This window comes from Petromyzon marinus, chromosome 18 (assembly GCF_048934315.1).
Source record: "Petromyzon marinus isolate PM22_M1 ecotype Great Lakes invasive population chromosome 18, UKy_Petmar_22M1.pri1.0, whole genome shotgun sequence".
Classification (NCBI taxonomy): domain Eukaryota; kingdom Metazoa; phylum Chordata; class Hyperoartia; order Petromyzontiformes; family Petromyzontidae; genus Petromyzon; species Petromyzon marinus.
In genome coordinates, this window is record NC_133684.1 from 4,132,842 (window position 1) to 4,160,816 (window position 27,975).

The 27,975-nt window shown below is 41.6% G+C and overlaps 1 protein-coding gene across 3 annotated transcripts; it reads right to left on the reverse strand.

Moving 5' to 3' along the window:
* Positions 1 to 332: 332 nt before the first annotated feature.
* On the reverse strand, positions 333 to 27,956 carry EXD1 (exonuclease 3'-5' domain containing 1). 3 transcript variants are annotated; one of them, XM_076067805.1, is made up of 11 exons: positions 27,472 to 27,951; positions 26,266 to 26,334; positions 24,639 to 24,678; positions 24,418 to 24,494; positions 23,143 to 23,198; positions 22,358 to 22,444; positions 22,150 to 22,254; positions 20,269 to 20,349; positions 19,666 to 19,791; positions 12,439 to 12,630; positions 333 to 3,787 (listed from the first exon to the last, which is right to left on the reverse strand). In XM_076067805.1, the coding sequence occupies exons 2-11, from the start codon at positions 26,312 to 26,314 to the stop codon at positions 3,713 to 3,715; spliced, it is 888 nt and encodes a 295-aa protein (XP_075923920.1). In that variant the 5' UTR covers positions 26,315 to 26,334; positions 27,472 to 27,951; the 3' UTR covers positions 333 to 3,712. The 3 variants fall into 3 exon arrangements, with proteins under 3 accessions (XP_075923920.1, XP_032812442.2, XP_075923923.1); XM_032956551.2 differs by having other exon boundaries at positions 26,821 to 27,950; XM_076067808.1 differs by lacking the exon at positions 12,439 to 12,630 and having other exon boundaries at positions 26,821 to 27,956.
* Between the last annotated feature and the right edge of the window lie 19 nt (positions 27,957 to 27,975).

A 27,975-nucleotide genomic window follows, 5' to 3' on the forward strand; every position in this document is an offset into this window, starting at 1 on the left:
ATCGCTTAACTGCTTACCGAACAAAGTTCGCAGAACGTATGCATGTGTATTAAGCGTGACAAACCTGTACTGTATTTCTGTAAACATTTTAAGCCAACATTACGCATGGTACTCTGCTCACAAAATGTTTACGAGTACTTCACATATACATTTTTATTTAATTATTCAAACGAATGAAAAAAAGCAATATATTGATTTATACAGTTGGCTGACCCTGATGTCTAGCATGATAAAATTAACATGTGCCACATCTTAATCAAGGTTTGATGTTAAAACGTCCTAATGGTAAGGATTTCTGTGTATGTTGATGGTCAATTAATTCGTGAAAAGTCTGAAGCCACAAATTAACTTTATTGGTCAGAATTTGATGATACATTAGCATGCATACATGTATTTGCAAATGTGAAAATCTTGTCCGTTTGTGGAGGGTTATTGCCAATAATTTTGGCATAAAACTACCACGTGGCCGAACCCAAAAAACATGTATTGTTTAGTGGCTACAAAAACCTACGATAACAATCCGAGAGGTGGGGTTACACCTATAAAAAATATAAATATTTGACAGAAACCAAGATGGATATCTAACAGTTAAACTGGGCCAGATCTGATACATCTTGAGAAAAAAAATTTGGTTGAAGTATTTTCTCTCCTTAGGTTTCCCAAACACAAACGTTTTAATAGCATGGCATCACACTGATAGCACAATTGGAATACAATCAAGGAAACACACTTTGTTCTTCGCTCAATCCCATCACAATCTGATGTTGTGTTTCATGAGCTAATCTGAAACTAAATGGTAAAGGAACCATTTAATAATAAATAATTTTGACATCACAATCTGGCAAACAATTCTGGCTAATGCCACCTCCAAAAAATGTGAATACCTTGACATTTGAGATGAAAAAACATTCGACTTACATATTTTAGTGCACGGTTTTGTCTATTCTATACTTTTAGGAGTTAAATGCCAATGGCATTTCAAAGACATGTCTCTCTTTGTATCTCCGTGTAAGCAAGAGACGGATAGACACATACACGGTTGGCTACGTACGGTGCGAAAGTAGTTCAACATACATACTTAGACACAACACAATAACTAGCATTCGCCACTAAGTGGTAATGACATCAACACGATGCTTGTTGCAGGGTAGGTGTACTTTGAGGCCATTTGAAGTGTCGAAGCCTTGCTGATTGGACAGACTCAGGTGTTCAGGGTTGACCGACTGGGAAGAATGGCAGATGTTTAACCTGTGCTCCCCACTGTGCCAACTTGTACTTTAGCCGCTCGATCCACAAATGTCTATCTATCATTGCTGCCTGTCACACGGTCACATTTGCTCAAATCTATTTTGGTGATTGAAGACAAGAGGACCGCCGATGCACTTCTTCAGAAACTGCTGAGAGTTGTTTGTATATTCATAGAGGCTGTGTTCTTTATACTTTTCTGTGTTGTTTGAGTCCTAATTAGAGGCAACATTGCGTAATACGTATAAGGACCCATACCACAGGATTGTTGCTTTGCAAGATCAGTTTACCAGCAATGATTCAAGCAAGCAAAATGCTGCTGAATAGACACGTTATGTCGAAACTGGTTCAGACTGCTCGCCTTGAAACTGATAACATGATGCACGAACAGAAACCTGTGCAGCTGATCGGTGTAAGAAATCATTTCACGGACAGTCATCGACTTCCGAACATTCCTGGGCCCCGCTCATAAGTCGCACGGTTTGTAAGTCGGAACACAACAATGTAAGGCAGTCATCGACTTACGAACGCCCGACTTACGAACCAGCTTCCATGAAATTTATATTTTTTTCACATTGACTTAAAATGCGAACTCGCAATTGCAAACTGAACCACGGAACTATTTCGTTGAGATGAATGATCTTCCGTGAGGCATAATGAGTCGGCCTCGCGCTAGGAGTCAGTGTTTGCGTTTGTGTGCACAATCGTGCGTGTGCCGTGCCGACCTTCATAGGCGCTGCTCGATAACAGTACTTGCCCCAACAGTCTGTTAAGGCTATACAGGTTTTCTTTGTGTCTGTGTGTACGCGCGTGCCTGTGTGCACACATTGCCCCCCTTCCGACTAAAAGCTAGCCTCGGGACTCAAGGTATGTGAAAATAGTTTTATGTTACTTTATTTTATTTAGTGTTTTTTTTAGTGTTACATACAAATGTGCAAAATTTCTTCGTAATTATGAGTTCAACAATGCTTACCTTTTTGCTGAACTGTAACACATTTCATGACACTGGCCGTATGGGCATTTAAAAAGTGCAATTGTGTTTCCGACTTACGCACCGTTCGATTACGAACTCGTTTGACTTACGAACGGGTCTCAGGAACGAATTAGGTTTGTAACCCGAGGATTACCTCTACTAAATTTAAATGCCCAGTCTGTGTTGTGAAATGTGTTAGTTCAACAAAAAAGGGAAGCATTGTTCAACCACATTTGCATGAAAAAAATAAAATGAAATCACACGAATAGAAAACACATCCAAGGTTCAGGACCGGTTCAGATAATCGTCACTGGTGTTGGCCGTGAGCAGGAATCAAACCCTGGTCGCCGAGTTTGTGGTGCAGCGTGCGACCTCCTACACTACCGCTCCCCACTTTCACATACAAAGATCCCCTGTAAAGCCTTAATAGACTGTTGGGGCAAGTGTTGTTAGCGGGCACCACTCCCCACTCTCACATACACTCACTTTCACACACACACACACGTGCGGGCGCACAAACATGTACACACATCCACACTCCCAGCACGAGGCTGACTCATTACAATCGTTGAGGATCGCGCTCCACTGAATAAAATAGTTCTGCGGTTCAGTTTGAAAGTTCGAGTTCGCGTTTTAAGTTGGTGGAAAAACATTTTTTCATGGACACTGGTCCGTAAGCGTGGGTGTTCGTAATCGATGACTGCGTGCATTATTTTACATCTCCATATATATAAAAGGCAAAGTTGTGAATGTGTGTGTCTGTTCAAAATGTTTAGCGTACTTCCCGACATGCAACAAACTGCAAATTTGCCATGTGAATACTTTCCAGACTGTCCACCATGCAAAAATTATAAAAATACACTTTTTTTTTTGGGGGGTGGAGCTCAATAATGCATTTATTTTTTGCACAGCAAGTGAGCTGTGACGTCAAATCTGTCACGTGACCCGCGCATGTGGAAGCGTAACGCATTGTGGTGTAGTGGTTAGTGCGCTGCGCTACGAACCCGTTGACCCGAGGTGGATTCCCGCTCACGGCCACCACCGGTGACGATTATTTTAACCGGTCCTGGGCCTCCCCTAGGTCGACTCAGCCTCAAACGAGTAACTGCTGTGGTGTGTGAACATCGCCACTGGGGAGATAAAGGCGGCCGGGTGTGCTGAATCCAAGTCCCGGGCGAAGCCGGGTAGTAAAGCTAGTAGACATATATACGAAGATAATGTATAGTTTGCTCATGTATTTAGTTTTTGATATTCTCCACAACAAGGTTCATGGTTATTTTGGGTTTTAACTGTCAGTTGCAAGATGGCAGTCCTATGCGATTGTTTAAGTGATGTATATGCGTTTACAGTATCAGTATAAATCATCCAGTACAACCCTGGCCGAGAAACATTTATCTTCAGTCCTTCTTTTTGATGACTCGTACAGGGCGGACGGCACAGTGCAGCTTGTTTACAAAGTTGCAGACTGCTCAGTCCAACCAATTCATGTGCTTATCACTTCCCATTCTTGGCCCAGTTTTCATCAGGCAGATGGGACAGCAGATACTGGGGCAGCTCCAGGCTGTCACGCTAAAGGAGGGGGAAAAGCAAACAGACAGACTCATTAACACGCAGGTCCATCAATTAAATCCAAATCGCACGGTGCTCTTGATTATTATTACAGGCAGGGCCTCACGTGTTGAATGAGAAAATGGGACAAGTCATATTTTGACTTCAGCAAAATTGGGTGCTGGAAGCAAGAGGAAATTAGATGCCTACCGGCAGTGACAATTCAACACTAAATAAAATCACAACATAGAATCATCATTATGAACACATTGGAATTCATATGAGACCATCCTACAATATAAAAGGGCCATACGTGTATTTTGATCCATGGGATCGATTCTCAGCCATGGCAACATAAGTGACGAGAGATATCTAAACGTATACCACTCTCCACCACCCCACCCATCCGTACTGCTCAGCGTGGTGAAGTATGGTCAAACAAAACCCATGACTGATATGGCACGGGAGAGGAATTCAGGTAGTAGTGGATTAACCCGAAAAATATACTGTTAAATATTTGACAGTGTGAATTTTCTAAAAGAATGCTGGTTACAATTAAATATCAGTTATAAAATGGTAGCACGTAATTTGGCTTTAACACCAGTACATGGCCTAGTCCTGAAATGATGCTACAGGATCACTAATTAAATTAATGTTTTGTCTCAACTCATATCAATAATAACTACTTCCCCAAAAATGCACTTCATATAAGCACATTTCCTCTGGATGCAATAAAATATCCTTCAATCATTTAATTTCTCCTATGATTTAGCTGTCTTGTTCAAATACCAATCAATCGATCAAACGCAGTCAATCTCCCTGATGTAAAAAAAAAATCCTCTTAAGGTTGCCACCACCCATAATGCATGGCTTTGGACTCCCCACCTCTCATTCTGTCAACACCCCTGAGGACACATTCTTTCATTTGGACATACGATGAAATCCACAGCACAGGAGGTAGCGTTTATGTTACATGTGAAGGTCCCACTATACAAGGTGGCCAGGCAGCTCATGCCTGATGCATTGAGCCAGCATCCGCTGATCTACGTTCAAATCCACGATTAAACCAGGGTTCATGTCTGACACATGGTGATACGCTGCTAGCTACAGAGTAGAGTATGGAATTTCCTGATCCCGTGACATCGTGGTGAAAGCAACGTGTCAGGACATGGCACAAAGTGTGGCGGGGAGGGGCTAGAATGTGAGCTTTGAATAGTGAAGTGCTGAAACCTTTCAGTCACATTAACAAGTTGGATTCCAAATTAAGATGCTGAAATTAAGCTATTTCAAAATAATAAAGATAATGATACCATTCATTAATCCAGGAAGGCGTAAAGAGTCTCAATAATCTTTTTTCAAGAGGGTCCTGCATTTGGATATTTTGTCAATTCCATTTTAAGGAATGTTTTGCATGCAGGGGGAGAAACCAATGCAACTGGAGAAAATTTTAGTTTTCTTTTAGCCAGGTGTATATCATTCATGGGTCCAGACGGAATTACAAACCAACATCCACTGGCCACTTGACAGCCCAGTGGGTTTGAAAGTTTCACACCTGTCAGTGATTCACCAACCCATGTCTCCAAATCATTGGATTCCATTTGGCCATGCGGAGATCTCCCCGGCAATAACCATGTGCCTGGCGTAGGAGGCATGACGGCACTTGACCATGGCAATAACCATTCACTCGGTCACGGGACAAACCGAAAATAAAGACGCACACAGAGCAACATAGCCTCATGCCTCTATACTGGCTTTGGGCTACGAACAACAACCATCATGTGGAAGTGTATTTCTACATGATAAACTAGCCTCATTGTGATGTGCTTCTTTAAAAAAATTTCGACGTCATGTATGCAGCACATGCATTGTATGATAAAAAAAATAGCAATTGTCTAAATGTGCAATAGCTTAGAAGCCTAACATTTTTTACATATAAAGAGGCAGGAGGGTAATAGAAGTGGAAAGGAGAATGTGGAGGGGAGGTTTTATAACTGAATAGACGCAACAAATCAAAGTGGTAGTGCAATATGACAGTCGAGAATGTAACTTACAAGCACGGGTTGCTTGTAAAAACCAATGCAGATGCTTATGAATATCATAAATATTCTACTCATAAAATGTCAAACTCTGCAATGCATACATAAGCCATAGCATACCTAATGATGACCAAAAGCAAAGGACGAGAGTGATTCTTTGTCCAAAAATTGGGCCGAATGAGAGGCTTTAGAGCAAATGCCACTCAAACGATGTTCGCAAAGCATGTGTGTGCGCCACGGGCACCAGTTGCAGGCTGCTTGCGCGACACCCATTCCCAGGAGGCTTTGGCGGTACATTCCGAGGCGCTATTACCATGTGCACAATCTTATGGCCCGTGTTGTTAATTAGAAAATGTGTCACTGGTCTGCCACTTAAATCTCAAGCCATGCCGTTAATGCGTATGGCTGGAAGCACTGGAGGGAAGTGGGGTAGCCTTTAATCACGCGGCAGCCATACGTCGACCAAAACACTCCTCATGTGGCCCCTGAAAATGATTAAGTGCCAACTGATGGTCCAAATGTGGGTAAGCTGTAACAATAAAATTAAGAAAATGTTCACATCCCAAAGTTGCCTTCACCAACTGTCCTTGACCAGCGTAGTAAAGTATGGTCAAATAATGCCCACGACGGACACGGCGTGGCGAGGACTTCATCCAGGAGTGAATTGACAAAGGCCTGTAAATTATCCTCCAAAGCACTGTGTTCCAAAATTTCTAAATATAGCACAGTTATGCTTTTTATGATTACATCATTTCTGTCCCATTTGCCATAGTTTGTATTATTGATATTGCTCCTGAGTGCACAGCAATTACTAAATGCAGCAGCACTACAATGGCCATGTTTAGTCACGAGTTGTCCACAATAGCCTTGAAAAAGACAGCTCGATTATGGAACACGTGTGCATTTTCTGGTACATGGGAGTGGTGTTCGCTCCTGCGGCGCCATTTATCAATTTCTTTCATTTTCAATGGTTGCTGCTGTGGTGTAATTGTTACCACACTGGACTTTGCATTCCAGAGGTTGCTGGTTTGATCTCCTGGCATGGCAGTTCAAACAATGGGACATGTTTCTTAAATAGCCCCCCCCCCCCCCCCCAACTTCTCTGCCCACCCAGCTGTAGAAATGGGGTACACCAGTCAGTCGCTCGGCAGGTCGCGCATGCTGGTGGGGTTAAAGTGTGGGTATCCCCACAATGCTGCTCAGCGAGGGTTGGTCAACGCAAACTCGAGGACGCAATTGGCTCTTCGTTTTATTATGGCAGCTTACCGATATAACCTAAAGAGGGTACATTTGTAAGAGTAGGTAAATGTAGACTGCAGAAGGGCTCTCCAGATCTCCCTCTTAATCGAGGCCCATCCACGGACAAGTGGCATGAGCAAGTAAATACAAGGCTGCACCTTCACCTTTTATTTTCAATAATCCTCACGCAAAACTGCTCTGGATAGCCTACCTTTTTTGGATGTCCTAATTAAAAAGAGACCTGATGGTTCAATGAGCCACTGTCTACAGGAAAGCTACCCATACGGATGCTTATCTGAAACCAAATTCCCACCACCATCCATCACAGAAGAATTCTCTCATCAAGACTCTATATCATAGAGCCCAATGCATATCCGACCAGGAACACATAGGCAGTGAACTCAAGCACGTACACCAAGCTCTTAAGGCTAATGGTTACTCCGACTATACAATCCGCAAAGCTATCACTCCAACCATGAAGAAGGACCCTCTTGAGGAGCCTTTCAAAACCATCACTTTACCCTACATCGCGGGGATCACAAAAAAGATCTCCAAAATCTTGAATAAACACAAGATCCAGGTCCGTTTCAACACATTACATAAAATCCGTGATCTGGTTCCGTCTGTAAAAGATGTGATTCCGGACATACAGTACCCTGGTGTCTACAAACTAAGTTGCCTCTGTGGTAGTAGTTACATTGGAGAAACCAAACGCCATGTCTCGGACCGCATTCGTGAACACAAAGCAGACCTTAAACACGGTAGGACCAACACCTCGGCCGTGGCAGATCATTGTTATAATTCAGTAGGCTCACATGACATTAACTTTTCCAAGACAGAGGTTCTTTGTAAACCATCTGGCTACCATGAGAGATTCGTTCATGAGGCTATCCACATATACAAGCACAGAGACAATTTCAACCGAGAAGATGGATTCTGGCTTAGCAATCATTGGAAAGATTTGCTAAACCATTTCAGGTCTTAATTGATTGTTCACGCTTACAGTGGCTTTCAGACAGCATACATTAATTTTTTCGTCTCCCCCTCCTCTTTTCAGAACATAGATGGACTAGTCCTAAATAAGCCAAATCGCTGCGCGTGGCGCTGATGTTTTTTAAAATAAATAAATACACCGTTTAAAAATAAATAAATTTATGCAAACCGACACACCTGATGACGACCGTTTGTGTTATGGTCGAAACGTCGTGAGACTTTTTATTGTTTTATATATATTTTGTTATTTTATTGTTTCCCTTCAACGTGACTTTACCGAAAGAGCTAAGATTATAGCCTCACACCAGTTTAGAAATGTAAGGTTTACATCTCATCCATACAGATGTGAACATTATAACGAGGGTAAAAGGGCACCTTATTGGTTACATAAAATGTTTAGCTCGAATAGCAGCTATTCCATTATGCATGGCTTCATGTAAAGTTAACTTAAGGCAATCTGATGTGCGTGCGTGTGTGTGCGTGCGTGCGTGAGAGTAATTGAAGCAAGGCTTTTTAAGTGCACCTACGTGCGTGCCTGCATGCATGCGCACGCAACAGTGTGTGGGCCAGCATGAGCAATCGCTGCACCTTTGCACCAGGCGCAGAGCATGCATGCATGCATGCGAGCGAGCCACCACATATTTGTACGTGCACAATGCAATCCAGCTGACCAGCTGTTTTTACCCAGTAGGAACTATTTGTATCGGTAATGTGTTTCCCATCGTATGACTAAAAGATTGCCACATTACGACCCACTTTTGCATAGAATGGCCAAATATCAATTATGTAATATTAACATACCAATTTCTTATAACTTTTTTACATGCTGATTTCCACGAGATTTCCAGTTTCAGACAATCTTTTCACAATGTCTACCTATCATTTTCATTTAACGCAATTACTTTCATTATTCATGAAACAACCTCGTCGTAGGATTCTTCACTTGAAGACTTGGTTCGAAGCTTTCGTGACTGCAGGAATTACTCTTTGGTTTTTTTCGGTAAAGTCACGTATAAATAAAGAAATAATAAAATAATATAATAGCATATGACGTTTCGGTTGCAACACAAGCAGCCATCATCGGGTACAGAAGAGCTAAATTTACGAGAGAGGGGAAACACATAACCCCAGATGTATATACAGACACCCAAGTAGGGGGAACTAACACAGACACATACTTGTCTCTCTGTGTCCCCTGTTGTGTCTGTGTTAGTTCCCCCTACTTGGGTGTCTGTATATACATCTGGGGTTATGTGTTTCCCCTCTCTCGTAAATTTAGCTCTTCTGTACCTGATGATGGCTGCTTGTGTTGCAACCGAAACGTCGTACGCTATATTATTTTATTATTTCTTATTTATACGTGACTTTACCGAAAAAACCCAAGAGTGATTCTTCACTTGGCCACAACCTAAAGCCGAGTGACATCGTCACTGAGGTTTCCTCCGCGAACCGTATGGTTTCACAAATTAGTGCCGGCTCTCTTTGGTCTTCCTTTCATACGTGGGATTCCCCTAAGCTTCGCGATCCATCCCCACAAACATAACAGCACGTCGTCTTATTCTCACGCCTACACACATTGTCCATGATACGGGAAAACAAAAGCACACTAAACTACACAACTATACTACACCGACTAATGAGGTGGAGTGGTGGCAGTGGTTTTCACACTGCACTATGAACCCATCAATCTTGAATTTAATTGCCCTATATAGCACCCTCCTCTTCATAATTACATGTCAGCTACTTTCTGGCCACCTTAGATTTCTAACTTCCAAGTTACTTGTCCTATCCCTCCTACCACCATCCATAAACCAATGTTTTATATATATAATGCACATTTCCACCCCTACTGGACATCTGTGAAAAAGAGCTTCATAGCTCGTCAGATTCCTCCAGTCAAAATAACGATTCTCAATCTGATTAAGAAAATGTCTCAAAGCACTGTAAATGAAAAAAACTACACTCTCAAACATGGATAAAATCCAATAGAAATGCAGTAAAGGCTGATTATAATGACTACACTCGCAATACAGATCAAATGAGAAACCATGATAAAATGATAATAAAATGATTAATTCAAAGGCTAGACACTCATTTTTTAGTTGTTTAACAAAAGTCCAACCTCTATGACCCATAGAGTAACACAGAAATTAATCCTGCCTCAAACACCCGTCACTTACGTAATGCTAAAGTTGATCTCTCTCTACCTTTTCAAAGTGGTTTATGTAATACATCAAAGAGAAGCCACAACTGAATACATCTCTTGATCTCCCTCTCATTAATCTATGTGTTATCCTCATCACTAGCAAAATACAGAAAGTCCTCAAAATTATCATTACCTGCTAATACTGTAGCTGTAAAGTGCACAAAACCCATCCCTAACCACTGTCATTAATGTGATCTTTGGAACGTACATGGAACAAAGTTTCGACTCAAACGTACTTAAGACGCACGTGCAGATGTCTAGATCAATGTCAACCATGATCAAACCACTGCTGGATGAAGGCTTCCAAAAATCATCGCAATCTGTCATGCTCCCATTGTACAATCCACTGGACACGTGCACACGACCCAATTTCGTCGCTCCATCTCCACATTGTATATCCCTTTGGCTTGGGTGCATTCGCCTCCCCTTGGGCTGCCACCGCATCATTATTCTTCACCACCGGTCAGCTATTTCCTTCTAACCACGTGCCCTGCCCCAATCCCAATTGTCCGAGCAGTCAAAAATTACGCATTTAATTACATTTAGCTAAATACAGAGGGAAGGGCATGTGTTTTGCATCACAGTAAAGACGAGGTGATGAGGGAATGGTGGAAGTGGTGTAGGGAGAGTGTGGGAAATTTACATGGATATGTCAACATTTTTAATTGACCATGTACTTGCAAAGAACACTCACATAACCCACTCCCCGCATTTGTGGTTCAAGCACGGATATCTGTCAACTATTTCATGCAGGCACGGGCGAAACACGTCACGGGCCTTTTAAGCACAACCCTTCATCATACCTGTATTGAAAAAGGCCTCCAAAACATACACTTACTTCAAGATAATTGAGCACAACATCCAGGCCAACTTTCACCGAACACATGTACCACCCCGATAAATGTCAATTCGATTTACGACGATTCGCTATTACGTTGGTCATAATTTAAGACTTTTTTTTTACGGTTTACATCTCGTTTTATTCGTTAGTACGTTCGATGACCCGCAGGGAGAGGAATAAGCTCCCCGATGCCTTTTCCCCCCTAACCCTCCCAGTGACCCCTCCACTGCCTTCGGCGCAGCATCAACTCACACGACGTGCACCAGTTCCTGGTGAGTGAATAATAACGTGCAGTATTTGTTTTTAATTATCTGTCCAGTTATTCTCAATATTTACGCATGAACACATCCTAGTTGTGTTGCAAAGTGTAAGTTTGGTAGGTTTTAGGTCAGAAAATATATATTTTTAGGTATGCATCCTTAGGCTATAATGGGACCTTATGGGAAAATGTTTCGGTGTACAGCAAACCCTTAGTAATTCGCGGGCATTATGATCACGGTTTTCCGTATTTGGAAATAAATAGTGCAGTGTTATTCGAAATTCGCGGGGTTGTCGTTTAAATATGCTTGGCCGTACCATGCTACTAACCCAACAAGGGAGTCGTGGTGCATGGGGGCATCGTAAAGGGTGGGACCAGGGCAGTATCCGCGCGACGCTCTCTCTCTCTCCGTCTGCCACACTGTTTACACGCGAATCCTTTCCTTTATAATCATCATCATTAAATGTTAAGCTTGCATATACTGTATAATATTCATTTACCTATTCATATTTGCATTTGCAATGTTGGCGTGCATCATTAATCAAGGCAAGTTAAATAAAACAATACAATGTTTCGATTTAAAGCTTTCGTGACTGCAGGGATTCATATTCTTGGTTCTTTCAGGAATAAAATAAAGCAATACAATTTTATTATATTTATTATTTCCCTGATACGTGACTTTACCGAAAGAACCAAGAATATAATACAATGTATTAATATATAAAAGTAATGTTTATTACCCTTAAACCTATGTTCCTCATCATTATTAAATGTCAGTTAAATAACACAATAGTACTATACACTATATGTATCCATTGATATATACCAGAGGTTGTATGTTTAAACACAATATACGTTTGTCCCTTAACCCTATTGCCCTCATAAAGCTTTGAGTATTACCATTCAAGGATTAAATGTTCACGCCATTTTTCAGGAATGCATTCCCCACGAATATTAAAAGATTTACTGCACTATACGATGTTTCACTTTACATTCGGGCTTTCAAGAATGCAACCCAAGCGCACGTGAAGGCACGCCCATACACAAAACGAGGCAACGACAACGATTGACAGAGACGGCAAACTTGCATGCAAGTACCTTCACTTGGCACAGCACGTGGTCTGGCTGGGCGCGGTAAGCGTCGAGGCTGTGACCGACATGGATTGTGAAGGGCACCATCAACTTGTCGAGCAACACCGTGCGGAGCGCCAGTAGTTCAGGCATGTGCCGAGCAGCCAGATGGAGGAGTGCCGAGTGGCTGGGGCGCATCGTCCACACCGTCGCGCTGGCCTGAGTCACGAGCAAAAAAAAGCAAACCCCCCCCCCCCCCCGAGACAAATTGTACCCAAGGAGGTGTAGTGCCGACGAACCAGTGTCGCCCATCTACTCCCGCACACACACAATATTTCATCACGTTGCACCTATGAATGTCGGAATACATTTCTTTGATTACATCCCATGCCCTGAAGACCCGTTCACAACATCGCAAGAAGATTTTAATTAATCTACAGATACAACTGCGCTCTCTCAACTTTTTTTTCCAAGATTCCTGCGTAGCGAGGAAGAGTAGGCAATAATAAAGGGATGTTTTTTGTGGTTAGATCGCATGTCATTAAAGCCGCCACCACCCGAACACAGCCAATTAGTAAGGGTTTGTCATGAAACCAGAACACGCCGATTCGTTACTAGTACAGCACAAAACGGTGTGTTGGAGAGCAAATCCACAACATTTACAATCTGAGTAGGCCACATACCTGCTCGAGGGGCTGTCTAGAACTCCCTCTGGTAGAGGCCCTTCTGTGCATAGGGCATGAGTAAGGAATTAGCAGGGCTGCACCTTCACGTTCTTTTTAACACCGACAGAGCCCTTGTCAATTAACTGCTGGATGAGGGCATTGCCACACTGTGTGGGCCGGAGAGGTTATTTGACCATACTTCATTGACTATTATGGTCAGTGAAGGTTTGAGAAGTCAGGGGACATAAATGTACCATCATAAACGTACATTACATCAACAGACTTTGCAGCACTGTATCTAATTGTGAATTGTAACATTAGTGGAAGATAGGGCATAGCAGGTGATCACTCCACTTTTTTAAGTATTTGGCATCAAAACAGTTGCGGTTCTACTTGAATATTGATGGTGATCTGGCCACACCACCAGCAGTGCTCATAAGTGTGGGACATGCTTTAATGTGCACGTACACTGCTTATCACACAGTACCCCCTTCCACATGCCAGTGGCACACAATAACAAAGCACTGGCCAGTGCTGTATCTAGTGCCCAGAGGGGCACAGTGAGTCTGTGTAGAATGCAAGCAAGAGCCACAGAGAGCATAGTTTGTTTATTGTTTTCATTTAAATAACAGGCAAAATGCATTTAAGAGTGCACCCAGTGAAACAATAACAGATGATTGCAGAGCCCGAATAACAAAGATTCTGGGAAAATGAATAGGCTTTATCCACTTGCCGGAGAGGATAAACCATATTCTTTTTTTTAATCTTGATATTGGAAAAAAGGATCCCATAAATTAACAAAAATTCACGCAATGGGCAAATAAAAACATGCACGCAGGCATCGTCAAATGGTTTTGCATGGCCTGCGCTGACTGTAATATATTCATTAAGTATTTTGTACAACGCAATATGCTATATTAGATTAAAGTCCCCAAGGATGCAGCTATAAATTGCCAGCGGATAGTTTACTCATGGCGGTTAATATTTGCGTCCATCTGTTTAATTAGGGATTGGGATGTTATCCTCCTCAGTGTCGCAAACAACCATGGTGATTGTGTTTCATGATCTATGTTCTTATTACTGACGCGATTTCATGTGCAGTGGTTAGCACACTGAACAAGGTATCCCGAGTTTCATTCCAGGCCGCAGGTGACACCAGTGTCAAGCGATATATGAACCAGTTCGAGGCACCGTCTACACTAACGGATGCTGACCAGCATTGTGAAGTATGGTTAAACCCCCATGACTGAAAAGCATTGGGAGGCCTTCATTCAGCAGTGTATAGATAAAGGTCTGTACAATGTACCATCATGGAATCATGTTTTAGTTAAGGGGCCGCCCATAAATGACGTCACGCGATTTTGGATGATTCTTGACAACCTCCCTTCATCACACGGCGTCACAAAGTCAGACCCCCCTCAAATATGACGTCACAAAGCTCTGCCCCCCCCCCCCCCCCAAAATAAAACATGCTTAAAATCGCTTTAAACTATTGTCATTGTAGTGCGTATTTAATGCGCCGCTGCACTCTGATGTTGTAGGAGAAAACATTTATTAAAAAGTCTATTTAATGAAGTAGAACGTGTTGTCTATATTTATTTAAAGTTGCGCATTTTGATGTGACGTCACATTTCTCAAACCCCCCCCCTTGTCACACATCGTCACAAATGTCTGACCCCCCCCTCCCCTAGGTGCGTGACGTCATTTATGGACGGCCCCTAAGTCAATGACTGAAACATAATTTAACCTATTCGTATATTATCAGTCCTTTCGTGCATAGCGCCATGAGACAAATTTGAAAGGCACCTAAATAAGTGCTAATTATTTTATGGGTAAATTCATGTCAGTTTTAAACTCTCTCTGGAGGGAATTTGTTTACATTGAGTCACAATGTGTTATCACTTTAATTGACCATATATTTTACGAGACCAATATTCGGTAAGTAACTTTTCCAGGTGCAGTCCTGAATTTCATTGTTTATATTTTTTTATTGCTGCTCACGTATACACGTGCATTCGTACTCGTCACAAATGAAGTACAGTCAACTCAACATAGAACAATAACCCACTCGCAATAATTACGAGCCAGGCACTGCCACGATAATGAACAGGTAGACAGTTGTCAACATACTACCCCTGGGGCAATGTGATTCCAGCAGCCTTGGTAATGGTTTATGTGCTTTGTTGTCCCATAAAGATACATTTCAATTGCCTATTCCTCCCTCTGCCGCTCAGCCACTTTCTGCATGTGGAAATACACACATTGTTTATTTGTGGAAATGCGCACCATATATAATGGGAACGGTACACTTACTTCATTTAAACAAGAAATCAAACGCAGGCCTGCACCGCACAAGAGATACCGATGATGCCATATACAAAAAAGCATGATATGTAATGGTTGGCTGGTTCTAGATAATAGGTAAGCAAAGTGTTCATTCATCAGACAAGGGCAGGTTCACTCACAGTCATTCATTCATTCAATGTGAAATGATCGGCATCACCTTGATCAGCCAAATGAGTGGGTAGGGGTGCTTATAGGGCGCGCGTATCAAGTGTGGCCATTAGAATTGATGCGAGTTGCGTGAAAAATGACCAATAATTCTATTAATGCCTTGGACCAACATTTGGCATTCGAACTTTCAAGATAGACACCGACTGATGGCGAATCAGGGTGGAGTTCAATGCATCCTTTATAAAGGGCGAGGAGGTTTATCAGCATCAACTGCATTAACTATTTACGAGGGCACACAAACTCTATATCGAGGTTAACTTTGAATGGATTTTTTTTTATAAACGTAAAGCTTGCAAATGCCCGCCATGACCAGGTCCTTTATGGTCATAGGAACTTAAGTGCATACTTACGATGGGTTCACAGATAGCTTACGGTTTTATGCCTGCATATTAGAAACCATACGTGCATTTAAATTAGGGTTTCCATCACTAAAAAAGAGATGAAATCATTGTGAGGCTATGTATTTTTAAAATGCCTTACTCAAACATTTCTGACCACTCATCATATTTGCTTTTGACTTTGAACTATCCAACCAAGGACATTTACTTTGACGAGTCATCATGAAAATGTAATGCAACTGTTTAACGTAATTACATTTTTAAAATGTCACATAAAGGGTAAGGCTACTGAATAACTTATATTATTTTTGCAAACCGCTCTTGTGTACGCTTCAATAACATTCCTGCATCAAAGAGATATCCCCTAATCAAAGCTCTGCAGGATGCCAGATATTGTTTCCTCGTATGATCAGTAGGATTTCTAAAAACATTTATTAGCCCGACGGCCCTTGTCGCCATCGTTAATTTTGTGGGGAAGCAGTCTTCCCCCGAGCACACTAATGCTTGCGGGGGAATCTCGGAGTGGCATAATGGATCTATAATAATAAAGGAAATAAATTAAACTTCGGTTCTGCCACTGCGGCAATGGGGGTTGACGGGAGCCGAGCAGTCAAATTCACCCCCCCCCCCCCGCCGCCCCCCCCCCCCTGGGCTGCTCTGTTTGAGATTGGCTGCCTCTAAAGGTCCACCAGCTGAAAAGCCAAGGCTGCAAAAGCCTCCGCGAGTGTCCAGCAATACAGCAGAAAAGCATGCAATGTTTACACGGCGCAGCTGCCATTCAGCATCTTGGGGGCAAATATACAAATGCACCAAAAACACACACTTTTGTTGCAGAGCTCCATGCGCTCTGTGCATGCCGTATAGGGGATGCATTATTTAGCGTGTCCATTACACCGCGCAAGGACTGGTTTTCAGCGAGCGTGTTTGCATATATTTATTTCTCTCTTAACTAATGATACAAATAACTACAAATCCACGTGAACTCATCAAGAGATAATGGAACTAAAACGTAAATCCTATGAAACGTATACGCTCAACATTACATGTTTAAAAACGAGACTTTAAAATCAACATTGCGCAAGATGCACTCTAGTATTGTTTATGGGTCCCTGGATGTCAATTGCAGTAGTCATAGCGTTCACGCGCTTCATGCAAGTCAAGCGGCAGCGGAGGAATGAGTCACTACAGAGCTTTGCTGTCTGAAACATGCAGCCTCGCACGAAGCTTTGCGCAAATCTGTTGCTGCACACATTGGACTCAAAATGTGAATGAGAAATGGACGGCACATGATACACATGTCTTAAGAAGCATATTGGAAGACGGTGCGCTGGTCTAGCACTCGTTGCCAATAAAGTGGAATTGTCACTAAAAGCGACAAATATACAGCGAGACAGAAAAAAACTAAAGTTATTAGGATTCTGTGTGTTAATGAGGCTTGGCCGTGTGTGTGTATACTGAAAGGCACAAAAATTGATGTACACATCCCTTTTCACTCTTAAATAACAAGGTGAGTCATTCTGTATGCCTTTCATTCAAAGTATTTTTCCTCTTTACGATGAAATAATATATTAATACAGCCCGTTGTCGACCCATTACGAGATAAAGGCCTCTCCAAGCCGTGTTAATCAAGGGGGATGTTTGACCACACATCTGCACGCTGATCCATGCAGATTGGGGTAAAGTGAAGGGGAGCCCTGTACCGGTTTAGATATCGCTCGCCAATGATGATAGCTGTGGCAGGAAATCCAAATCAAGCAGTCGGGTTCATATGGCACTGTTTTAACCACTGTGCCACAGATCCCGACTTCTCGACTTCTTTTACTCGTTCATGCAAATCATTAAACAAATTCAAATTGTGCTTCTACAAGTCATTAGCTATTTCTGTTGCCCCATTCACTCCTAAATTATTCTCTGAAACGCATATGAATGTTAATTTGCAATACACTACGTACATATTTAAATTACAGTTTGACACGGGATATTATATAAAAACGCATCGTGAAATCACATTCCGTTTTGAAAAACCGCAGACCTTGATTAAATGTACACTTTGTTGAACGAGGTTTAAACTTAATCTTCGGATATAAAATTACATCATCCTTATGACAAAACAAAACACAAGCATTTACATTAACAGCACTGTTGCAACCTCTGCAATGTGTATTCACCGTGTGCAACACAGAGCGATATTCGGCATAAAAATAATCCATTTCCCAATGGAGGGAGACTGCAGGTATGGATAGTCTTGTGACTTTCAATATTGTCAAAGGATGAGTGCATTCGGGAGCCAAAAAAGGGCTGAGAAAGGGCTGGTTTCTTTCTTCAAATGTCAACGTGTAAAAAAAACAAGATGCCTCAACGTACCGCTATTGTTGCCAATTTATTGTCAAAAACATTTAGAGATCACGAGCGTAACTGACTAGAAAAAAATTTTGGTCGAATATTTCCATATTTGAATGGCGGATTTCGTTGTTTGACATCTGCAAACCTTTTTGAACATTACACTGTATAAATTGAACCATGTGCATTAACATTTAGACACAGATACCACGCACACAAACAGCAGAACAACACTGCCATCTATGGGATAAGCCACACAACTTAACCACGTGGGACAAGGCTGTAAAAATATTCACCTGTCCAGTACAGTATGTAATTGTCATGTTTACGATTTTAACCTGAAATGATTCTATCAGATATATTACCGTATCGATGGAGGCTGTCTCACATCATTGCCATCCCTCGCAGTCTTGCAATAACATAATCCATTTCGGTAATGGGTCTTTCCATGTCAACTCAACCACAAGTTCCCACTTAAAGATTTAGACGTGGCTTATAATGTGGGGTGGAAGATACAGATAAGGTATGAAACAAGGTCAATTATTTAAGCTCAGTGATCCAATATTTACTGCGCTACATCTCCTTTAGTAGAGGGGGGTAGGAACACAAACTTGGAAGTGTCTCAATTTGGAGTGATGCTAAGGATATTAAATGGTATTTAGAATTACAGTAGGCCAATAAATACTTGTGAAACAGATAGGCTGTTTGGGCTTCTGTACAATTCTTGCAAAAATAAGCATCAGAGCTTTGGTATTAATGTGATGCTGGGGGCCTTAAAATATGCCAAATTTCCAAAAACATTAAGCAATTCGAGTTATTGTTCCTTCTAAAGGAGTAGACATTGCTAGAGCTTGTTCATAATGTAGTTGGCTTTTTGTATGCAGCTCTGCAGCCCTCTACCTCCTCGACCGATGTGTTGACCCCACAAAATGGCTTCAGGATGAACGTCAAACATGGCCATAACTTTGAGGGGCTAAAACCTCCTTGTTGAGACATGACCTACCAAACAAAGCTTTAGTGGGGTTATAGATGATGTTTTGAAGGACTTGTGGAAACCAAAAGTTACTTCAGACTCTGTCCCCTTCATAGTTTATCCTCCATAGATTACTGCATCAACAGCTTGGTGAAGATCTCCCCACACCGCGTGGGGTCTTGTGGATTATTTGACCATATTTCACAATGCTGCTCAGTGCAAGTTAATGAAGGTAGAGAGCATGGGGGGGGGGGGGGGTTGCCCATCCAAATACTATCCAGGTCCAAGCCTACTTCGCTTCCAAGATATGACAAGATTTCAAATGATTCGTTCAAAGGTTTAACCGAGCCACCGCCATTATATTTACAGCATGCATTTCACTTCTGTCACAATACAAATGCGTTGGTGGTATTCTTGCCCTTACCACACTGTATTTCTGGAAGGCAGCAGCTGGAAGTCCGAGATGGTGAGACAAACACTCGGGCAGAAGCCTCAATTTGTCAGGCCACTTGCCACCGGCTTCCTCCTTGCGCACGATGACATCTGCAATCTACTCACAAAGACAGCAAAGCCACAATCCCTTTCAAAAGACAAGCAGAACACAACCAACATGATCTGCATATTCAAGTAAGTAGAGGGAGACCTATTTTGGTGCAATTTTTATTAATTGAAGCAATGTCACCCGTACGGTATATCATCACAGCATGCAATATTAATTTGTAAAACGCAGCGTTATGTTATTTTGCTTGCATGCCGATGCTTTGCAATGACCCAACTGACACAAAATCTATATTACATGGCCTCATTCAGAAAATATGCAACACGTGTAACAGCAGTGTTTACCAACAGGTGTAATGTAATGTTTTTTTCAGTAAAACAAGATACTAATCTTAAAATGTATTTCCATTTGCATTCATTAATTATCAAGACAAAATGAAAATCATTATACCCAATGTACTTTGTTCTAAATTTTTACCAACTTGTTGAAAAGATTAGCATTATCGATTACATAAGTAAAATGACTCACCTGTGTGTCAAAGACATTGGCCAGTGATGTTTTGTACTGGTGGTAAAGACAGTCAGACAAAAATCTGCAGTCATGAACCACCTGAAAATACAAATGTTGCCATTACTTTAGACACACCATAAAAGCAAATCATGTTGTAGTGTAAGTCTATGTTTTTATTTTGTATGCCATATGCCCACATTATATTACACATTTGCATACTCTAACATGTCTGTTTAAATTCATATCGATCCCAGGGATTAACCTTAAGTCAGACTTGATGAGCTAACAGGTTTAATGTGAAACCCGAGTGATCGATCATTGAAATGCCGTTAATGGCTGGCTTTGGGAAAATAGAGCCAGATAATACAGACCAAAAATATAACCTCGTGTTAGAATGACTGAAGTGCAGGAAATGGAGAAGGGAGAGCAAAATCATTACCAGCATAAGAGGGACATCTCTTAGCTCAAAGTAGGTCATGCTGAAATGGCTGGATATAAACATGCTTACAGCACACCACATGGCAGTTATAAAAAAATGATGCATGACAAATCTTAGGTACAGTAATTACTTTACCGTGTCAACGAATATTAAGAGGAATAGCTTTTCAGATATCGTAATATAACATGCCATATCAAATCATGATGTCCTCTTAAATGGATAATTATATTTTTATCAGCAGTATCATGGAGAAAAGATACCCAATCATTTAATAATCACATGAATTTTTCAATATAATTTAATGAACGCAGTTAACCTAGAAAATATCATGAACCAACTCGAATCCAAAGGGAGTCTAAGCTATATATTAAGAATGAGAATTAGTTAAAAGAAAATTATCCACAGTGAAATTCAGACATATCATATTCTCCAGATTACAAGACATTCAGGAAAATAAGGTGCACACCAAAGTTGTGCATGGCATCAATACAGTTACAATAAACCCCTAATATTCGTGGGGGATACGCTCCTGGAGAACACAGCAAACACTAAATCCACAAATATTAATAATGAAGGCTTGAGGAAAATATGGATAGGAGACACACATATATTGTGTTTAAACATACAACCTATGTAAATATTAAGGAATACATATATTGTATAGTACATAGTGTTATTTAAGTTACAATAAATAATGATGAATATAAACATTTTACAGTGCAAATGTCAATAAATAGCTATTCTATAGAACGTAAATCCCCAAAAATGTGAAGAAAAGCACTCGCGTGCAAACAGTGCGGCAGACAAAGGCAGACTGAGGGAGATTGTCACATGGGCAACTTTTGCAGTCTCATAATATACACCACTCCCATGTCACTACTTCTTGTCGGGTAGTAGCCTGCTACGGCCGCGAATATAATACAAGTAAAACAGCAAGTCAATACAATTTATCGCGAATAATCTAAACCGTGATTATAAAATCCGTTAATATTAAGGGTTTACTGTATATAAAGCTGGTCACATATACACACCTACTACCTGATTATGAGATGCACCCTAAATTTCATATTAAAATACAGGGGGTAAAAGTGTCCAAAAACCAAATAATATTTCTTTATTTATGTGTTCGTACTTGGAAATATGTTCCTGCTCGGAACACAAACCATTGATATAGTCTGAAATTTGATTCAGTTTTGAGATTAGGTATTTTGTGACTCTTGAACGTTTAAAATTATTCCATATCTGCAGATAAGTATGTGCTCCAATGGGGTGAGCAGGCCAGGGAGTGTATGTAAAATGGAATATACATATTTTAACTATGGCAATGAAAGCAAAGATTGTGATATTTTGCATGTATGGCATAAGCAATGAAGATTAAGTGTTGCAACACTGAAGATTAGTTGAATCTTTATGGTCAGATTTCTCAACTTAAATGTCCCACGGACAATCTTGAAGCGTACCTTTAAAATTGCCTCATTTTCCAAAATTCTTCGCAGGCCAAAATCGAATGCTTCGTAACCGAGAGTCAAGATGTCAAAGAGGTAAACTGTCTCCTTTGTGGACACCTGTGTACAGAAGTGATTCGCCAACGTTAACAAGTTTGTTATTTTGGGACTCGTTCAAAGCAGAACATCATGCAAATAAAGCTCAAGCAGAAACATTACCAACCTGAAGCCAGCACAGCTTTCCAAATCTGGAAATGTTAATTCCATTTAGCTCAAGGCTAATCACAGATGACTCACTCAGGTTCTGGATCTGAAATGAAGCAATGCGAAAAACAAAGCACGTCACACGTTAAAAGGTGGTGCATAAACACTTGACAGGTACTGGCATTGCAGAAACAGGAAGGGTTTAATTTGTATCTTTGCTAATCGGAGGTGCAGGAATAATAGGTGGAAGATGACACGTTAACATATTGATGTGTTACGTGTGACGAGCACAAAATGGGGACATTGGGTGTAATTTCATCGAACCAAACACCAACCACAATGTACATGGGTTTACCCGTTACTGCGTTCACATGCATGTTCTCCAAAATATTATTAAAGTGCACTAATTTAAATCAATAAAATGCAATTAGTATGTATACACCACAAATTAAAATACCTATTATTTCGGATATGTCTACATGTGCATTAATAATTTGTCATGAAAACTTGCTAATGTTTAAGAGCTGCATAAACCCATGTCAGAAATCTGATTTACGAGGTTATCAGCTGCAAGAGTGAGATGATACTGATATGTGCAAGTAACTGTGTTAGATTTCAAATACAAATCATACTTTGCATTAAAGTCTGATTAACTCCGCAGAATTTTTTTTTAAAACAAAGATCACACCAATGGAATTGCCATTTTTTATAAAGTTGTACTGTATGTACTTCAAAAAAGTTTGTACAACTATCTATTAATGAAACATCACTTGCAGTAAAACAAAAGCAGCTCATGCGACTTACAGCTGATCCAAACTTCTCTTGAAATTTGTCAATTAAGATGTAGTTCACAATTTTCCCTGACATACATTGGGGGAGAAAGAATCGTGGTTAAAACAAATACACCTTAAAAAAACAATACAGTCTCAGCACACCAACGGTTTACAATAAACTATAACAGAGCAAATTTTGATTTAAAGCTTTCGTGACTGCAGGGAATTCATATTCTTGGTTCTTTCGGTAACGTTAAAAATAAACACCACTTTTTTCAAATTTTCTTGTTGTGGTTTTCACACCTGATGATGATTGCTTGTGTTGCAGTCGAAACGTCGTGAGAATTTTATTGTTCAATATTTTTTAATTATTTTATTGTTTCCCTTCTACGTGGTGACTTTACCGAAAGAACCACGAATATAACAGAGAAATTGCTATTACAATCAAGGCCGTTTTTTTACAATGCTCGTTTTAACTGAAGATTACTGCAATTTAGTTGGTATATTGTCTCAAGGGAGTTGTGGAAGGCACATAAAATTGGCCAGCAGAAATCCAAAATTAAACACAAGGGCAAAATAATGCGATTCATTGAATGCACACTAGGCCCATACTAAATGAGCAGTGGGGTCATCATACTGGCCCGTTCACAAGGTGTGGCCAACTGAACTGCAAACCGGTTGTGACGAGAAGTAGGATGAGTCATCAATTAACATTATTAATTGATGAAAGATTATCATACACTACCCTACTTTTTTGGGGGGGGGGTCGATTACTCGAGCATGCCCCATTCTGCCTTTTGAAAGCAGGAAACCCCCTACACGCCACACCCAGCGTGACATAGATGATGAGGACAACGGTACAAAGTTTTACCCAATTCTTCCCTTCCGGTAGCAAACAAACATGTAAATGTTATTGCCAAGTAATTATGTTATTCCATGAGTCAAGTAATTGAACTGATAATCGGTAATGTATTACTTAAAACATCAGAAGCAAAGCTCTAATAATAACCGACCATCTTTAAACCGAAGTCTACTGTACACACCACGGACTACATAATTAAAACTTTTACACTGGCCTGGAATTCAGTTAATATTACAATGAGGTCGAGCAGAGTCACAATGGTTCACGCTCGATTTCTGCCCATGGCCAAGACCAGTAGCCAGTGATGTTTCAATCAGTTCTACGGATGTGTTGACCAAAATGATACATATATTCAGGCATTGTAATGACAACAAAAATCATGACACTCATTTTTGTTAGATGCGATCACTAAATGTCTGACTCAATGCTAAACGAATCTCTCACCTGGAATTCTATTACAATATCTGTCAGGCTTGACATTTCCACTTGAAACACCAGCATCAGCTTTCTCAGCTCCTTGCCTACTCATCGAGCACACATGGGTAATTAAATAAATGTATGTAAACAATTATTACTAAGAAGACAAGGGTGTGCTGGAGTTCAATGTTTGTTTTCCCTTTGATCAAATGGTCACAATACGATGGAATTAACACGGCATTTCTTACCGTCTGCAGGCTTTCGCCGGATTTTCATCCAGAAAAGTAACTGAAAATAAGATCAACACAAATGGCATGTTTATTCATGTTTATTCATACATTATAGGCCTGTCCTGTACAAACTCGCGTGCGTCATCGTCTCGAGTCTGCATTACACCGCCGTTAATTGTATTGCAGTAAATGTGTCGAGAGTTAATGTTCTATAACCTGCACTGTTTGTGGAAGAAAAAAAAACACAAACCGGTTGCAGCAGTGGTGAACTTTACAGTGGGCAAAAATACTGTACTGTACCAACAAGCCATCCAGCTTCCCCACCTCGCTACAACACATTTGTCAACCCATACGGTTTACCCCGTATTCTTGTACAGGAAAATTGAGTTTTCAGGTCCATATGGCGTACAGCCGTTTCAATGCGGGCAACAACAAATTGTGTCTGTTTCTGTTTCTCCCTTGTAATGGGACTTTGTAGGAGGAACGTTGAGATTTATAAGGGGCACGGGTTGACCAATACGGTCTGAATTGGTCTGTAATAAGGTAGGGCACTGGTAGGCACTGACAAGGGGTTGACAGGAATGCTACAGTACAGTAAAACGTATCAAACCTGACACGCTCACCCAGAGTTTGATGGGAGAAGCAGGTTGGCCCATTCTCATCCGGACGGTATGGCAAAATGGTGACAATAACTAGAGATGATGGCGTTCTCCCATGGCAAGCCCGCCTGCCGCCCGTCTGTCATCAAGGGCACCCACACTGCCACGTGTCAGCAGAAGTCTCTCTGTGGCGCGAGGAGTGGCACAGATCGTCATCGAGTGGACGACTCCATACCGACGATCTGCCTGCCTGGGTTTTGATATCTTCGGCGCCGTGAAAAGGCTCTGCTCAACAGGTCCTGAATTGGCCCAAAGGCCTCCGTCCCTCTGTGTGTGCATGCAGCAAGACCCTGCCAACAGGGTTGGGCCCTTTGGCTGGGGTGGTGCAAGCCAGACTGACGATGACGCACTATGTCCACTTGGCAACGGTTTTTAAGGACACTTGCATTCTGCAAATGGAGCTACTTGCTCCATTTGGCTCGGCACAAATGCACACGCTAAATAAAGAAATCAAGGAAATTGGAAGCGGTCGTCACGAGTGCCACATTCCTATTAGCTATGAAATGAGAGTAGAATTGAGGTACAAATCCAGCAGTTTTTAGCAAATGTGTACTATTATCTGTCGATATGACCCAAGCAATTGTAATTTGTCCGATAATTATCCGTATGAAATCATGGTTAACATTAAGCCAGAAAAAATTCATCCTATTTACGCACACTGACAAATATGGTGAATAATGGTCAAACATCATCACAAGGCATGCTCAGTGAGGCGTTTCTCCATAAGAGGATTGACAAAAGGCTAAACATTATTCATTATTACTATTTGGAGTTCTGTATATCTAACAAAAAGAGTTATTAGATTATATAGTAACACTTTACATTCCCATTTAGTTGACCCAATTACCGAGTCATTACATTCGTGACCATATTTAAAATCCCCAATAATTCATTTGGGACTGCGTGAGGTTTTAAACATCTGTTTCAGTCATCTTGGTAGCACTGTGGTATCTTAGAAAGGTTCAGAAAATCCTATGCAGACTTACTTGCAGATATCCCTTGTCCATCCAGCATTTTCAGCCCAGGTAATGCCATTTGAGCATCGCCGATGATCACTGGCAAATATTACACACATCCAAAGTGACTATTTTTTAAAAAAATTCATCAAAGCTTTGGTGGTGGCGGGCGGAGGGGGGCTTTGATCTTGTTAAATTATGCACTAGGAAGGAATGTGATTAAGTAGTGGGAAGATCTCATCCCAGGCATCATTAAAATTTTGTGAACGCGTTTAAAAAATAATCCCCGCTCGAAGCGCAACCAAACACCACTATTAAACGACGGCATACGTCGCCAGATCAAACATCCAGCACGTTCTCCACACGTACGGAGCGGTCTTGCCGTTACTTTAAAGTTCAAATAAAAAAAAAGACGACGACGAGTAGCGACCACGTGCGCGATGTTTTTTTTTAACTTTCTGTCGCGGGCCGCTCATCGGGGTCGACTTTACACAACCGCTTACGTTTTAATAATAATAACGATAGAAGGCCGAGGCAATTGCGTTTAATGTCCTTGAGATGCGGCGGCGGTAACACAAACTTTACCTTCGACTTTGTCGAGAGTCAGCGTCTTGTTCGTCGGATCGATGCACTTAATGGTGCCTCGAAAGCGAACGTCAAACTCCACGACGTGGACCCGCCGCTCGAGGCAAGCGGCGGACAAGGCCTCCATCACGGCGGAGAACGTTAACCGGGCGACGGAATGTTGTCCGTCGACAAATAAGTAATATTTAAAATACTTTTTTTAAATTAAAAAAAACACGCTTTAATGAAATGAATCATTTGGCGGGAGCCCGGGGTCCCGCTAAAAATCAGGTCAATAATTATTATTTTTCAGTCCGCCCCACTACGTGATCCCCGCCCGCACTAGACTACCGCCAACAAGCGCCAGCAGCAGCAGCAGGCGGCGATCGACACGACGGGCGCCACCCCCACCGGGCAAACGCGAGCCCCGGGGGGCGTCCGCCGCCCTCCGGTCAGCCGTCGATCCTCAGCTTCTTTACCAAGGCGAGCCGCACCGCCGCCCCCACCGCCCCCCCTCAAGTCGGTGAATTTTAACGTGTTTACGTAATTTTTCAACTTTTTCCGAAACTTAAGTGTCCCCGAGTAGCTCTCGACGAGGCCAATCGATTGACCACTAGCTTTGTTGTCGGTAAGGCGAGGCTCGTGTGTCGCTACGCGGTTTTTTTTTCCCACCCCGGGGGTCACCGCCAACTGCTTCCAATGTGCCGTGCTCCTCGTACAGTCACAACTCCCACGGCGACTCCAGGAAGTGGGCCCGAAGCCTAAGGGGCCGTGGTCATTCACAGCACAACGTCAGTTCGAGCGTGGACGATTAGGACCCAAGCCGAAACATAACATTAAATAAAATAATGTTTTGAAATATATAATTTCGATATTTTTTTTGATAGAATATAGTATTGTCATCAGTGTGACGTACGTGTGTCAAGTTTGCAGTCGGTACCACGTTGGGAAGTGGGTTAAAATTGAGTTGCAAGATTTGACCGTACAACTACGGGTTAAATAAAAGCGTGTAAACAATAGAGAGGCGGGATGAGCAAAACGCCTGCCGACAGACGCTCGCTTTAAAAAAAAAACCACGTTCGCAACTCGCTCGCTCCGTCTGCTACACCACAACGTGTCCTCCACTAATAATAATCAAGCCCGGCACGAGCCACGTTCGTCAAAGTGTCAGGGGAC

What these genes read in the sequence shown, in the direction of transcription:
- EXD1 (XM_032956551.2), bottom strand. Translation starts at nt 26,947, where the DNA reads ATGGAGGCCTTGTCCGCCGCTTGCCTCGAGCGGCGGGTCCACGTCGTG. An exon ending in GAAAGCTGTGCTGGCTTCAG is followed by an intron (nt 22,255 to 22,357) that starts GTTGGTAATGTT and finishes TTCTGTACACAG; the next exon opens with GTGTCCACAAAGGAGACAGT. An exon ending in CCAATGTCTTTGACACACAG is followed by an intron (nt 19,792 to 20,268) that starts GTGAGTCATTTT and finishes CTTTGTGAGTAG; the next exon opens with ATTGCAGATGTCATCGTGCG.